The sequence below is a fragment of the Argopecten irradians genome, chromosome 7 (assembly GCF_041381155.1).
Source record: "Argopecten irradians isolate NY chromosome 7, Ai_NY, whole genome shotgun sequence".
Classification (NCBI taxonomy): Eukaryota; Metazoa; Mollusca; class Bivalvia; order Pectinida; family Pectinidae; genus Argopecten; species Argopecten irradians.
Genome location: NC_091140.1, coordinates 41,699,534 through 41,716,635, shown reverse-complemented (window position 1 = coordinate 41,716,635; position 17,102 = coordinate 41,699,534). Strand labels below are relative to the sequence as shown.

The window sequence follows — 17,102 nt, the reverse complement described above, 5'->3', positions numbered from 1 at the left end:
ACAAGTCATATTTAAGTGCAAATAATTAACATGAAAAACGCTAAGATGATTTCTGCTGTGAAATTAAGTCGGTTCCTCCATATCCAAAACATAGCCAACTGTTTTTAATTAACAAAGTTGTTCATTAAACATAAAACACAAATAAAGTGGTAGGATTTAAGTACTAAACACATTAAGGTGAAGATAGTTGTCATTTAAATCTTTCACTCCAGAAGAAACCATAGGACTATTGGACTCTTTTAAAACAAAAGCTGGAACAGTTCATATTGTTAAACGCATTCACCCCTCATATTTTATAATGAACTGTTCCAGCTTTTGTTTTAAGAACGTTGAAAGGTTTCTTCAAGGGCTGAATGAGTAGACTGGAAATTATATTTGTTTCTTGTGTGGAGATATTTCACAACAGGTGAAATGATGTTTTATAAATATATATTTACATTCTTAGTGTTTCGTCACTATATGAATCAACTAGCTGACGAAAAAAACATTTGCCTATGAAAACACTATGAATACACTGAATACAACTATTCTCGTGCATCGGTCAGCTGATTTCGAAAGTCACGCCAGTTTCATATCAATAAAAAATTAGTCCCCACAATATTTGAATGTATGATATTTTATGCGTTGTTTCTTGATATAGAATCAACTAAGGTTTACTGTGATAAGTCAATCAAATCTTATTTTATCTATATTTCTTGTTTATCGTTTGTCATTTGCAAAAAAAAAGGTCGACCGGAAAGCGAAAGATTGAAAACGTGACGTTGTGTCATCCAGCTGTTCCATTAATCTCGTTTCTCGTCGTGTATGGGTGTCATAATTTTAAATATAATATAATTACCTTTCAATAACTCTTATTTTCATGAATCATTCCAATGTAAATATATGGATTGAATGTATTTTTCTAATTTTCATAGCGGCTATGAATAGCAGAAGCTATCTACATACAAACATATACAGTATATATGTATTCTTCCCCCGATCCCAAGTTGTTACACATCACCTTGTCTGTCTAGGTCTGAATGTACCTGGACACTATGTCCACTCGTAGTAGACACCATGTTCACACGTAGTGCACTCCGTGTCTACCTGTAGTCTAAACGTAGTGCACTCCGTGTCTACCTGTAGTCTAAACGTAGTGCACTCCGTGTGCACAAGGGTGTAACCTTTAGTCTACTACCAACTGTATCTTCCGAGGAGCGCTAACGCGCTCCACGTGATATATATCTTTATTAGTCGTTTCAGTTATTGTTGTGGAGAAAAGAAATGGGAAATTATGATTATTTTATAAAGAAGCTGGGTGCACAGACATGTATAAGCATTCAGATGATGTATTTATAAGTCTGCGGTTAAGTGATATATAGAGAGAAATTAAAGCTGTGTCGATTGTTTTGAAATAAATGAAATTGATTTTCTTATATTTTTCATTGATGGTCCATATATTAGGCATTGAGTCCTTTTGCATGATGCCCAAACATTTTGACAACAAAACATAATGATAACTGCTGTATTATAAGCAGCACTGAAGTATAGCATGCAAAAATTTTACGATTTTTTCCCCAGTTTTTGTACACGTATAAGCCGCACTTGAGTACAAGCTGTATATTGGCTGCAATCTGTCGTCAATATAGATATATATATAGATATGTCTATTATTCAATACCAACAACTTCACATGAAATAAGACACGTTTCCGATGAACCACAACTTGTGAACAGGGACTTGGATATCTAATCTATTTTAACCAACACGTGTCACCCACAGAACATTGAAACATTGAAGAAGATATTAAAGCAAATTGCTACCAAAATTGGTATTAAAAAACATGATGTGCCATGTTGAAGGAGAAAAGGATCCAGTTATTAAGGTGATTTTAAAATTCTGTACTGAAAATCATAAGATATATCTTAATAGTTTAGCAGTGATCAGCTTAACTTGGGCACATATATAATGGACACGACATTCAACTGCACTACCACAAACAACAACTTGGACTACATGTACTAATGAACCACCGCAATCTTTTTAATGAACACTTTGTAGATTTATACATTGTCACTGACATCAATGAAACTGAACTTGGAAGAAAACTGACCCATGCAATAACAATATGAGAGACATAAAAGTTGATATTAACTCATAGACGGTACTGTGCAGCTGTTATATCATTTTATGATGCTATGGACAATCAGGTCGGAAGGTGTAGTGTTCGATAAAATAACTATTATTATTACGTTTTTTGCATAAAGGTTTAATACTTTTCTATGATCAATATCTATCAAACGCGCCTCTGATCATGAATATGCATTAAGAACAAATGTATACGTTCACAAGCTTGTAATTACTGTAAACGGGAGAACATATTTTAGCGGTAATAATATTTTTTTACTTTGTGCTGAAAACATTTAATAGATATGAAATATGATCGAGTTAATTGCATTTCTTTAAGCCTGTATGTTAAATAGGACTTTCGCGAATTCTTCATGTTGCTATCTCGTTCATAATTATAATCTAATTGCGGCTAAAATAATACAATGTTTAGAGTATAAAAAAAATCAGTCATGCTTAATTAGCTCTTTCTTTTATTTCTTTTATGATAAAGTTTGAAGTTAGTGATAATTGACTTCGGTATCTATTCCGTAACTTGCAGGAGACCGTTAGAGTGCCCATCCCAGCATCGAGGAGCGTTGTCACATGATAGGATGTTGAACCGGTTGTGGTCGTGGGCGTCACGCTGTATCTGTAACGTGTGAGTGTGTTCGTTGTCATTGGTGGTGATGACCGTGACCATCTGGTTATGGTTCAGTGCCCACCAGTCACGTGAGTCGACGTAAACGTCATGTTGGTGAAGGCCGGGTGGCGTGTTGTGGGTGAAGGTGGTAGTAAAGTGGCGCAGATTGTCATCATGATTATATGCCTGCTTAGTTTTTGATCCAAATGGTGGAGATTCAAAGAACTTCAGATTTTTCGGAATGTCGAGTACCATTTCCTTCAAGGCGTCCATTTCTTTGTACATAGGGCTTCCCTCGTGATGTGAAGGGGCTACAGGATAACGCGTTCGAATTTTTCCGATTCCCTCGATTTCTGGAAGGACGATGCGCGTTCCGGAAGGTTTGACGAGTTTAACGTGACCATGTTTGTCCAAAACACCAACAACGTCCTTCGCCGTGTCCGCTGGATCCCTTCCTACCTCGTTACTCTTGAAGAAGTCTATAGGCGTATAATAGTAGTATGACTGACTAGTGCCATTGTAGGCCGATGTTGCGTTAGTGCCACCTACTCGTCCATTCTTTGGTGGGACTTTGTTGTCAGTGAAAAAAGGAATATCGTATGGATTCCACTTGTAAAGAGGCGTCATCCAGATGATTTCCAGTGGCAAGGCGTACGAGTAACGCACAGTTGTGTTACTGCAAGATACGTCTTTCAAAGTGTCATTGAATGCACAAGACAATACTGACATAGGAGCTACTCTTGGCTGAGTGGTCTCGGCTACAAAGAGATTTTCGTCAGAAAATCCCTTATAGGAAACGTGGTTGGCTTGTGAGTTTCCAATTTTTGAATCTGTGAGTCGATGGTAGTAAGCAGAGTTCTGTTCACTCTTTCCAAAATTCATCATAGTATCTTCCTCGACTCCAAAAGTGTTATCTTGAAGGGTATGGTAGTAATTATCCTTGCCTGGTATTTCGCTCATGACAGAATCCAGAAGCTCGACTCCGGTATACTCTAGATCTTGTCGCTGTGCAGCCAAGAGAGTACTGTTATACTGGTTGTAAGAGCGTGGGTTAATTCGGAATCGCGCAGTTCGCTGACTATATGCTTTCTCGTATGTAAATCTGCGAGCCATCCGAACTCCAAGGTCGTCAATGAGAGATAAACTACTGAGAGACACTCCCTGGTTACGGATTGGATGGCAAACTATCCTGTAGTTCCATTGGGCGTAAACTGGTCTTCCATCTACCACATCTGTAATTGTTGTAGGGAGGAAGCTGTAATTCTCAAAGTTACTTTTGCCGCCGGTGTAGGATGTAAATCGAACCTTCTCCAGCAGATCGAACCAACTAGAAGCATCAAGAAAATGGCGGTCGCTGTGAAAGGGCTCGCTTAACGTCTTGGTGTCGGTTGTCCAGGCACCCTCTAGGTAGCACAAGACTGGCTTGAAGTAGTCACGATAGTCGTGGCGGATGGAAGCGTTCTGCTCCTTGAATGCCCGGAAATACTCTCGCATCTCCTTGATCTGATCCGGAACACTGTGCTTGGCTTTCACGGAAGGCGGGACCTCTGGAAACGGTACATCTTGGAGGCGGTTGAAGTCAGTGCTATTTTCGCTTGGCATACGTAGTTTGTAGTCATTGTGTCTTGTCCGGAATTCCACTCCGTTCATCACAGCATTGAACTCGCCCATGCCAATAGTTCGGTCGTAGTTAGTATGATCGTGGATAGACATCATAGATCCCATGTTGAAGGTATCTCCGAAGTAAGCTCGAGTTCCCTTATGAGTGCCTCGTATCTGCTTCACTCCGGAGTTTCCGTCGGATCGTATCCTCTCCTCGATGAAAAGCTGCTGAAGCATGAGTTGCCTGGCAAGCTCGCCTATGTCATTTACAAGCTTGTCGACGTCGGGCTGTATGTCGCGAGCATCAAGATCGGTACTCAACAGGCCCAAGAACAAAAGGGACAGCATACACTGCAAACATACAAATGAATACAATGGTAAGATGTGAATAAGGATTTACAGTCAACAAAGTCTATTAATAATCAAACGAACGATTATGCGAATGAGATTGTAATTTCAGATGTCCTTATATCAGAAAGTATTATATTTGATGCAAAAAGAAAAAAAAAGTATTAGTTTAATCCGTTATTGACCGCTTAACTATGTAAAGTATGACACTCGCTATAGACGAGGCTGATGCTTGATAACAAGAAAGCCAATGGAATATTTTTAGGAATCAAACTAAATCCATTCATGAATGGGATGGTCGATAAGGTCATCTTTAGGTAACATATGCTTCATAATTCGATGTGCGATATGTGTGATATGGCAGAGTAGGAATCAAAACAACACACACTAATGTTTATGAAAGAAAAAAGAAACCTCCAAGGGAGTAGGAACAAAAGACAAAATGGGTCCATTGACTAAGGAAAAGAAACCTGCTTCAAGGAAGTGTATTAGAAAATAAAAATAAAAACGGGACCCGTTGGCGAATCATAAAAACGTCAATGAATAGAAGTTCAATAGGTGAAAAGAGGATCATTGGATGAGAAAACAGTAATTTGCGTGGGAGTAAATAAGAAAAGAAAATTCGGGCGAAAATGAGAATATTTAGAAATAAAAATATAAGTGAAAAATTAAGTAACGAAAAACATCAAATTTTAGAGTCCATGGCAAGAATAACATTTGTATAACATGATGTCTATTAGCGCTTAGGATACAGAGGTATAACAGAAATTAATGTGAATAAAACTTACCTTACTCGTCGTCATGGTGACGCTAAGCTATGGACACTGACTTTTCCACAATGTTGGGCTTCAAATGTCCCCGAAGATTTATATGTATCCCCGTATCTCCGGGCAGGTGTGGACAGTATCTACACGGCCAGGTCATCTGATAGCTTATATACCTGACCAGGTCAAGCTTAATGATAAAGGTACACCAGCTGACTACCATTTGAGTAATACGATTGTATTGTAACTTAGGAAAAGCAATATTTTATTTTCAAATGTACTTTCACACTACATCATTACATTAATGGGGTTATCAATAGATCAGGAACACCAGCTATCAGCTTATCCTAACTTTGACCTTCTTAACAGTAACATACAGCAAATTTGTCCAACATTGGGCGTAAACTTTTAAATCTCTTTGAATATCAACTCAAATGGACAACAGAAAACGCGGATTTGGTAAATATGTTTGGGTTTATTGTTCATAAGAATGTAGAGTTTTGTTTTTGCAAGACTTTGTCTGAAAATCAACTTCTAGTCCAGTAATTTCATAATACAAATGTTGGCATAACCTCCAGAATCTGGAGTGCAATAATTGCGATTTATTTTACAACAGCAATGACAAATGAAGCTCAAAATGTTTTCACAATTGACGACATTGACTGCTGTGACCTTATAGATACAAAAACAATAGCTCATATCTTAACTTGATCAATCTGTCTATGTTCTGTGTTTTTATTTTTCAATATTCAAGAATTCAAGATTGTATTTGCTCTCTGACACAATAGTATGTATAAGAAGAGGCGGAATTAATTTTAACTTGAACTATATTAATAAGCATAGACGGATGGATTGTAACGTCATGAACATATTGTTTTTAATTACTGATATATTTTATTTTGTTTTATTATATAAATACAATAACCCATTTACACTAGATGATTCAATTTGGTATAAAAAATCTTTTAGATTTTACAAAAATGGACCATTTATATGTGTATCTGTTTTAATATTGTTACATATTTAACTTCTGTAACAAGTAACTCATACCATTTTGTGTATACTGTACATTTAAACCTTTAAAACTACTGCTCAAATCATTGACATTTAGTCAAATCAGTTTGCATATTCATAACTAGTAAAAACTGAATATAATGATTATTTTGTCAGATTCCCGAACATGTGGCATAAAATACATAAATCTGCAAGACCAAAAATACATCGGTTAGGTTTTTCAAACAAGCTTCGCGATTATAATATGACTTTACCATTAAAACTATCATATCATTTTATGAATTTAAGACATATATTTCGATATAAACATTCATGTTATTTGAGGATAATTTGAAAATGATGTATTTTCCATTCTTCTATAATGAAGACAGTAAACAATACAATACACAATCAAAGTGTAAATATGTATCATTTTACAAATCGTTTTTAATTATGGTGATGTGCTAAAAGGTTTATAAAGGACCTCTTTCACGAACAATGGAAATTTGCCCACGAACCAATTTTATTAAAACTAAATGTTACATGTAGCAACATTAATGCAAACCCTTGAAATACGTGTAAAAAATTCAAATGGTCCCAGGGGCCTGTGCTGAAATATGGCCCTGCATAAGGTTTCATAACAATTAAAGTTGCCCAGTAGAGGTGTATGACAAGGTTCCCTTTTTGATCCAAAAAGGTATCAAAATAATGTTTAATGTCATAAAACTGTATTATTTTCTTTCGGCCAGTGAAAAATATAAATAATATTTACATATATTATGATTACAAATATGTAGGTTTTTACAGCTATCATGTTATATCATGTTTTTGTAAATTAAAACAGAGTAGTTCGATACTTAACTTTTGTACAAAATATTTTAAACGAATGTGGTCTTATGTATATATGGCACTCTCAGTTCCAACACAATTTGAATCCAAATTGGGTAAAAGCTCAAGTTAAGCAAATATTATGTGACCAATTTTTACAAAAATGGAATAATGACAAGATAGAATTTGTAAATATATGTTAATGAGTACTATTACACCAGACCAAATATAATATTTTCACAGCTTCTGAACTCAAAGAATATAAAAATACATGTAATGAGAAATTTAGGTAAATTTATCAAAGTTATGTTTAAAAAAGTCATTTAATTTGTCCTCCTTCTATGTTGCATTTCTTGGCTTGTAAATATGTTTCTCTACACAATGTATTTTGTAAAGAGACTAATAAAGTTTGATGTTTGAAGTTAGACTACAAAGAACACGTGTTTTGTAGTACCATTAAGGGGGAAAATTCCCCGCGGATCGTGGTTTCATTTCCACCGTTTGAAATTGCTAAGCAATACTATCATATCATTGTTTAATTTCCAAATTCTTTCCAAAGAAATTGTTAAGCTTCTGCGTAGCCCACTTAGCTTTTTGGGAATCTAATACATGTACTTGTACACATACTAAGGAAAACGATGTGCATGCACGGGCTTATGTGCTAAATTAGGACCTATATGTGTGTAGGACCTAACTCGTTATGCTTCGGTAGGTTCCGTACGAAAATGCCTAGATACTACTGGTTATTAGTATATCATATTGTTCGTCAGAATTACTCTTCATAGATTGAAAGGTCTCAAGGCCCTCTACTAAAATTGTGAATTCCATAGCCCTGGGGTCTTGGAATTTTTTCCAGGGGAGAGGGTCAAATTTACCATAGTTTATATAGGGAAACACATTTATGAGCTTTATTTGCTCTATTTTCATAGGATATGTAGCAGATGTAATGGAATCAACATGATGGCAACAGAATTGTCCGCCTGACTGTGTTTTGAGCTACACAAGCGGATGGGAGCAGTAGACAGGTAAGTCAAGTAGCAGAGACTAAATTGAATTCTTACAGATAAACACTTTGTTGATAGATCAATAATATGAGAGCCATTAAAATTTAATCTGTTAAAAAAGTTTTGGTTACATTGTAAATACTGGATCACTGATACTAGGAGATGCGCATGTTGTTAGCAGAAACATATATACATAGAGATTGGCAACTTTGCCATTTTCACGATAGGCAGATGTACATCTGTATGTCTCTAGGGGCTTTTAGATAAACTCTATTATAGTTAAATACCGCAGAATAACTTTGATATGTTATAAAAGTTAAGTAATTTTCAGATGGTTTGAGTACGATTTTTCAAAGAAAAAATAATATTTTAACTTATATATTAATAAAACAAAATGCACTTCCGGTTTTGAATGCCTGATTTTCGAAAAACCAGGTAAAATTGCTCATTTTCATACTTTCAAAAATCATATTAAATAACATTAATTGGGAAAACTGATCACATCAAACCATGATATAATGTTTAAACTTTTTGTTGATGCAAAAATATCATGTATAAAAGAATACACTTAAAAGTAGTTAGCCAAGGGAAAATGCCTATAAACTGAAGGTCCCTCTGCCTGTCAACATAGACAAAGAAGGAGTTTCCCATCTCTATGTATATATGTTTCTGTTGTTAGTCATATCATGTCCCATTCTGATAAACACTGTTTCCTTTATCCACTACCACATGGTTTTAGAAAATTTAGATCCAGCGAAACCCAATGACTGGAATTTGTTGACGATATTTCAAAAAATATTGAAGCAGGTAAAAAGACATGTCCTTAATTATAGACTATTAGATTTTTCGAAAGCTTTCGATAAAGTTAACTACTTACTACTGCGCCACAAACTTCACCAATATTGTACAACTCTGGTATTGTATAAAATGACTGGAAGATGGCCCAATTGCAAGTAGCACCTTTAAATGTAGCAGGGTCTAGCTACTTAAGTGGTTTTAAAGTACATGTAATTAATAAGCACTCCACGCAGAAGTTTATTACTCCATAAAATACCCTCTTCATGAATGAAGAGGGCCCGACTCCCGGGAACACCCATACGTCGTATACGGCAATGCAAAGCTCCTGGAAATCGCTAATAGCATCGGCTTTGTGTCCAGAAACTTCTCTAAGATCTTGTCTAAGCCCAGACCAGAACTTGTTATGCAATCTCCTATTCCTTTCCTCCGGCAAAATGGACGACACTGCACGAGTCAATAAACCCTCTAATCTACAGGCCCATTCCGTAACAGACTTTTCGGGAGACTGATGAGCTGAATAAAATCTTTCCAATAGTGTCTCTTGCAAGTCGACAACACCATATAAACTAAGTAGCTTAACAATGATTTGGTTCGATGTAACTGACGAGCCCATTAATCTCATCACTGTCTCAGCGGCAGGACCACGTAAAGACCTCCTTATGGACTGTCAAATAACCTCATCATTCTTCCCTGCATCTATCAGGCATTGGACATCATAGTTCCAAAGCTATGACATTGATAAAGTGGCGGCATTGATACTTCCCGCGGAATGAAACTGCAATTAAGTTATCGTTCTTGGCTGCTGCGCAAAGCATAATGGGAACAATTAAGATCCTGCAAAATTCATCATCGGAGAGACAGAGAAGAAGTTTACAACTACTCATATGTCTATTATCGTTTACTGTAAAATAGACGTGCTATTAGGATTAGACAATTCTATCTTAAATGTTTTCGATTTTCGTTCTCAAATGTAAAACTTCCATGCCAATGTCTAGGGCGGAATAGATATGTATAGTGTAACAAATTTCCTTGATACACACTGTCCGAATAGAAATTATATCTAAAGGACGGGGTTTTCAATTCATTTTATTGGTTGATAAAATTAGATGATGGTAAATCTCTCTACGTCATACTAAAGGTAATAGGGGATTGATTGAGAACAAGAGAAGGTATTTACACGAAACCCGGGAACTCCTGCAAAGCGCACCTTTAGTTCTCGTTAACTGATGGTCTACTCAGTTCAGAAGAAACGATTTTGATGGTGAAATTCCATCTGCTTTGCTATCAAACATAGTTTTAATATTCTCAGAAATACTTAAACTATCAGGAGATTGAGGTAATAATGATACTTTCTATTTGATTGAAAATAAACAAGGACGTATATGAGAAGGATAAGTCACACTGGGTTTTGGGGAAATACAAGGCAGGAGCTTTTGTGTTTGGGCACTAACCGTGACGTTGGGCGACGACTGATTCTTTTGATATCCGCCGGCGCAGCCTTTGATGTAGCTTGCGGGTGCGAGTGTTACCGTCTTACTTTCTGAAGTGGGCCGTCATTTCATGAGCTGTCGTATTTTTAACGAAAATTTAAGACATATCTAACCTCAATAATGTTTACCTACAATATGTCCTGAAAGCGGGGGATGGACATTCCATGAATTTGCTTGTTGATACATAATTTCTACTTTCTAGATTTAAAAAATATAGCGTAGACTTTTCGCCTTCCTCTATCAAGAATGCTTTTGACCGAATTACACTACCTTTAAGTTTCTCTTCTATTTTTTTCTTTTTTTTCCCTATTCAATTCATCTAGATCTATATCTTTCAGATTGTTTTCTCTTAAATTCTTTTGTTTCTTTTTAAAAGATAAATGTCCCTATGAATGTCCTATCCAATGGGCTTGATCCTTATGATGCCCTCGTACCATGTCCCTATGAATGTCCTATCCAATGAGCTTGATCCTTATGATGCCCTCGTACCATGTCCCTATGAATTTCCTATCCAATGAGCTTGATCCTTATGATGCCCTCGTACCATGTCCCTATGAATGTCCTAACCAATGGGCTTGATCCTTATGATGCCCTCGTACCATGTCCCTATGAATGTCCTATCCAATGGGCTTGATCCTTATGATGCCCTCGTACCATGTCCCTATGAATGTCCTATCCAATGGGCTTGATCCTTATGATGCCCTCGTACCATGTTAATATGAATCTCCTATCCTATGAGCTTGATCCCTTTGATGCCCTCGTACCTTGTCCCTATGAATCTCCTATCCATTGAGCTTGATCCTTATGATGCCCTCGTACCATGTCCGTATGATTCTCCTAACCAATGAGCTTGATCCTTATGATGCCCTCGTACCATGTCCGTATGAATCTCCTATCCAATGAGCTTGATCCATATGATGCCCTCGTACCATGTCCCGATGACTCTCCTATCCAATGAGCTTGATCCCTATGATGCCCTCGTACCATGTCCCTATGAATCTCCTATCCAATGGGCTTGATCCTTATGATGCCCTCGTACCATGTCCCTATGAATTTCCTATCCAATGGGCTTGATCCTTATGATGCCCTCGTACCATGTCCCTATGAATCTCCTATCCAATGGGCTTGATCCTTATGATGCCCTCGTACCATGTTAATATGAATCTCCTATCCTATGAGCTTGATCCCTTTGATGCCCTCGTACCATGTCCCTAAGAATCTCCTATCCATTGAGCTTGATCCTTATGATGCCCTCGTACCTTGTCCGTATGATTCTCCTATCCAATGAGCTTGATCCCTTTGATGCCCTCGTACCATGTCCGTATGAATCTCCTATCCAATGAGCTTGATCCCTATGATGCCCTCGTACCATGTCCCTAAGAATCTCCTATCCAATGCCCTTGATCCCTATGATGCCCTCGTACCATGTCCGTATGATTCTCCTATCCAATGAGCTTGATCCATATGATGCCCTCGTACCATGTCCCTATGAATCTCCTATCCAATGAGCTTGATCCCTATGATGCCCTCGTACCATGTCCCTATGAATCTCCTATCCAATGAGCTTGATCCATATGATGCCCTCGTACCATGTCCGTATGATTCTCCTATCCAATGAGCTTGATCCATATGATGCCCTCGTACCATGTCCGTATGAATGTCCTATCCAATGCCCTTGATCCCTATGATGTCCTCGTACCATGTCCGTATGAATCTCCTATCCATTGAGCATGACCCCTTTGATGCCCTCGTACCATGTCCGTATGATTCTCCTATCCATTGAGCTTGATCCCTATGATGCCCTCGTACCATCCCTCATGAACACATACCATTCGGGCTGGCCGTGCCCTGGGTGTTTGGACTGTATATCCTCGTCACCAGGTAGGTACACTGGTAAGAAGCCGCGAGGTCCGTATCCGAGGAGCGGCAGAACGCCAATTAGTCTGACTATTTTGATGCAATTTTACACTAAAATTGGGTCCGAACTTAATTTTAAAATAACGATATTTCGTTTTAATGTGGAAAACCTTATTGGATATAGCAATGAATTCTATATCACCTACTGAAGGTATGAACATGTTACAGGCATATTATTTACATGTTAAGGGATGCTACAGGGAAGAAATATAATTTATTTTTAAAAAATCCTTAAAATCCGTATTATTAAGTCGTTTGTACATATCTTTAAGCAACCATGGAAGAAAAGTTAACCCGGTGGCATATGATTTTTATGCGATTTTTGTGATCAGGGTATACCTAAAATCAAAATATCAAAAAATGAACGAAATCCATGGGAGGAAACCAGAAGGGACGGTCTACCTTAATCAACGTACCTTTATTAAGAATCTTTTTTTGTAATGTTACGGTTTTTTGATATGAAACATGACACCAAGTATCCAAGTAGCGGACGATGCATCAACTGCGGAACGGAAATTGATCTTTCAAGCATGCATTTTTACAAGGATCAATCTGATTGGTTAATTAAATTACAACTGTACAAGAAACCCTAATATCACACATCAATGCCTTCCTGAGAATCAAACGTGATTTTTCTTTATTACAATATTTCAATCTGATGATGACCAATTTCTAATCGCAGTACGTATTGCCTTATATTGTTGCGATATTCATCTATGGAAAATGTCATAGTAAAGCAGGGGCAGTTCAGGAGAAATAAACTGACCAATCACTGGTCTACAGAGACTTCCATTGCAGAGAGTGTACCGTATGTGCTGTTCGATTCATTTGATGTACATCAAGGACCAAACTTATAATAAGTATCTGTTTTCAAGGATATTCGTCAGTGCTGTGAATATGAAACAATACTTAAAAAGAAACTATGACAAAATTTGGGTTCATACATGCCAGAAACCAACATTTTTGTGCATACAGTCTCGAGGGCCCGAATAGCTCATTTGGATATTTCAGCAATCATGGAGAAATTTCAATTTGGAAATCCGCCATGGAAGTGCCGAGCAATGATGCTATGAAGCTGTCAATTCTATTTTTAAAACCATAAACCAAGACATCAAATTGTAACCAAGTATACTGGCCATTTTTCCCTGTAGTAGAGAAGTATTTTTTCTATGAATATGCAACTTTGGTCATGCTTACTGGACAAACCCATTCTTTTCAGCTCGACCATTTGCATAATTGTCATTCACAACAGTACAACACCTGTTACCTGTTGTGAGGGCCCTGTTAAATGTTTTGAACGCACTAACCCATCCTATCAATTGTTTCCTGTTCTGATATTTTTCGGTAGTACCAATGTTTTCTATGTTTTTATGTGCACAAAGCAAGACTGTCATTTTTAGTTGTTTTTCCCTTCTAATACTAGTAAGTTAAAGCACAACGAGTAATAACATTAACTGCTTAGTTCATTTTTATTTCTCTATGTTGTATATAAGAAAAACGACGATTGTGGTATCTATTCTGTGACGGGCAGGAGAATGGGGGCGTGTCCGTCCCAGCATCGAGGAGCGTTGTCACATGACAGGATGTTGAACCGGTTATGGTCGTGGGCGTCACGCTGTATCTGTAACGTGTGAGTGTGTTCGTTGTCATTGGTGGTGATGACCATGACCTTCTGGTTTTGGGTCAGTGTCCACCAGTCACGTGTGTCGACGTAAACGTAATGTTGGTGAAGGCCGGGTGGCGTGTTGTGGGTGAAGATCGTAGTAAAGTGGTGCAGATAGTCATCTGGATTATGTGCCTGCTTAGTTTTCGATCCAAATGGTGGAGATTCAAAGAACTTCAGATTTTTCGGAATGTCGAGTATCATTTCCTTCAGGGCGTCCATTTCTTTGTACATTAGGCTTCCCTCGTGGTGTGACGGGGCTACAGGATAACGCGTTCGAATTTTTCCGATTCCCTCGATTTCTGGAAGGACGATGCGCGTTCCGGAAGGTTTGACAAGTTTAACGTGACCATGTTTGTCCAAAACACCAACAACGTCCTTGGCCGTGTCCGCTGGATCCCTTCCTACCTCGTTACTCTTGAAGAAATCTACGGGAGTGTAATAGTAGTTAGACCTACTTGTTCCATTAAAAGCCGTTGTTAAGTTGGTACCGCCTGTTCTTCCGTGCATTGATGGGACATTGTTTTTAGTGAAGAAAGTCAAATCGTATGGATTCCACTTGTAAAGAGGCGTCATCCAGATGATTTCCAGTGGCAAGGCGTACGAGTAACGCACAGTTGTGTTACTGCACGAGACATCTTTTATGTTGGAGTTGTACTTGCAGGACAGAACTGTCATTGGAGCTACTCTTGGCTGAGTGGTCTCGGCTACCCAAAGATTTTCGTCAGAAAATCCCTTATAGGAAACGTGATGAGCTTGTGAGTTTCCAATTTTTGAATCTGTGAATCGATGGTAGTTAGCAGAGTTCTGTTCACTCTTTCCGAAATTCAGCATAGTATTTTCCTCGATTCCAAAAGTTTTATCTTTAAGGGTATGGTGGTAATTATCCTTGCCTGGTATTTCGCTCATGATAGAATCCAAAAGCTCGACTCCGGTATACTCTAGATTTTGTCGCTGTGCAGCCAGGAGAGTACTGTTATACTGGTTGTAAGAGCGTGGGTTAATTCGGAATCGCGCACTTCGCTGACTGTATGCTTTCTCGTATGTATATCTGTGAGCCATCCGAACTCCAAGATTGTCAATCAGAGATAAACTACTAAGAGTCATGTCGTGATTGCGGATTGGATGGCAAACTATTCTGTAGTTCCATTGGGCGTAAACTGGTCTTCCATCTACCACATCTGTAATTGTTGTAGGGAGGAAGCTGTAGTTCTCAATGTTACTTTTGCCACCGGTGTAGGATGTGAATCGAACCTTCTCCAGCAGATCGAACCAACTAGAAGCATCAAGAAAATGGCGGTCGCTGTGGAAGGGTTCGCTTAACGTCTTGGTGTCGGTTGTCCAGGCACCCTCTAGGTAGCATAAAACTGGCTTGAAGTAGTCGTAGTTTTTGTCTGTAAAAATATTGTTTCCCTTGCCTCGTTTTTGTCTGTAAGATGTCAAATTTGGGTACAGTTTCAAGTGATAATATATGCTATCAATATACAACGCTCTGATATAACTAACACATGAAAAATGTTTGTTTACAATGTTTGAAATTTAAAAATCGTCTAGCAGCTAAATTTGTACTTGCAGAGTAGATATTGATTGTGATATCATATGTTTGGGAACGTAACTTCATACTTTTCACAGAAAACGACTTGAATTTCGCTCACACACAAAAAAAAATGACGTCACAACACTTCGCGAGAGAGACAACTCTTTAATTTGCAAAGACGTGGTTTCAAATAATAGGGTAGTATGGTAAACAGGAAGAATCTTCTGGATGAATCGAACATCCGGCCTTCCCCCGCATCCCCTAATGAATGTACATTTTGTATGTAGGTAATTACTGACAATCATTGATAGAGAGGCCGCCGTAGAAATAACAATTAAAAGGAGATACAAAATGCTAATATAAAGTGTATGTATGGTATCGCGATGCACAAATTAACTTTTTAAATGAAACTCACGAAAATTTCATGAAGTTGAATGAAGTTGGGAAGGATGGATACATGCATACCAAAATGATTTAGAATTATACAACAGATTCGAAAAAACCCTATCATGTCTCTATTCTCATTCTGTAAAAAAATGATATAATTATTGATTTAGTATTGTCGGTATATTGTAGAACCAAAGCATAGGTGGTATAGCAAATCTGACCACATGTTTACGACGCGCACAAAAAAAAAAAAAAAATACTAAAATAGTATTTTTAGTATTTTTTTTGCGCGCGCGCGTTGTAAACCTAATTTACTAAAATAGTATTTTTAGATTTTTTTTTCTTTTTTTTTTGCACGCGCGTCGTAAACCTGTGATCTGACAAACGGCAAATTTTAATGACACAGATATCTCTTTACATTTCGACTCGAAGAAATACATGGTAATGCATCTGAAATAAAATATCCTCATTCGCGAGTCGTCTGTAAGGATGTGCTCAAATTCCCCGACATTTCAAAAAGGTATCTGCGATGACGTAGCTCTGAACGACGGACGGAAGATTTCTGACAGATGGGAACCGGAGTGGAGGCAGGGTGTGATTATTCGTTCTAGTGCAAAGGCAATTTAAACAACGACAATAAAACAGTACTTACGATTGAATAGTATCTTCAGCCATTCTTCTTTTTGCCCTTTTCCCCTTCAAATTTTCACAATTGAAAAACCTCAGAATATGGCTGTCTTCTTGATGCACACGACACTATTGAGAATGTCATCCCATGCATGTTCGTTGCACGTGCAAATGTTCTGTGATATTTTATTGGTGTGTTGTCGCGTCAGTTTAATTGACAAGCAATGTCTGTTTCATTTTGTGTCAAGTCTTTGAATTTTTACGTCATTCAAAAGTACACCAGGGTCATGACATTAGCCCTTCATCGTCAACTCTTTTAATTGTGTCTGTGCTTGTTTCACTATTGCTTTTTTATATATATAGGCTCACGTTTTTGTAGACACTTCCGAGGGATTTTCGGTTGTTTAGGAATTTAT

General features: G+C 37.7%; 2 protein-coding genes across 2 annotated transcripts; both read right to left on the bottom strand.

Annotated features, from left to right (window-relative positions):
* Window positions 1-2,562: 2,562 nt before the first annotated feature.
* On the bottom strand, window positions 2,563-5,563 carry LOC138328474 (uncharacterized). Its single transcript, XM_069275294.1, has 2 exons — window positions 5,467-5,563; window positions 2,563-4,681 (listed from the first exon to the last, which is right to left on the bottom strand). Exons 1-2 carry the CDS (start codon window positions 5,479-5,481, stop codon window positions 2,630-2,632), a joined length of 2,067 nt encoding a protein of 688 aa, XP_069131395.1. The 5' UTR covers window positions 5,482-5,563; the 3' UTR covers window positions 2,563-2,629.
* Window positions 5,564-13,955: 8,392 nt separating this feature from the next.
* Window positions 13,956-16,734, bottom strand: LOC138327229 (uncharacterized). The gene is made up of 2 exons (XM_069273209.1): window positions 16,712-16,734; window positions 13,956-15,564 (listed from the first exon to the last, which is right to left on the bottom strand). The coding sequence occupies exons 1-2, from the start codon at window positions 16,732-16,734 to the stop codon at window positions 13,986-13,988; spliced, it is 1,602 nt and encodes a 533-aa protein (XP_069129310.1). The 3' UTR covers window positions 13,956-13,985.
* Window positions 16,735-17,102: the final 368 nt, after the last annotated feature.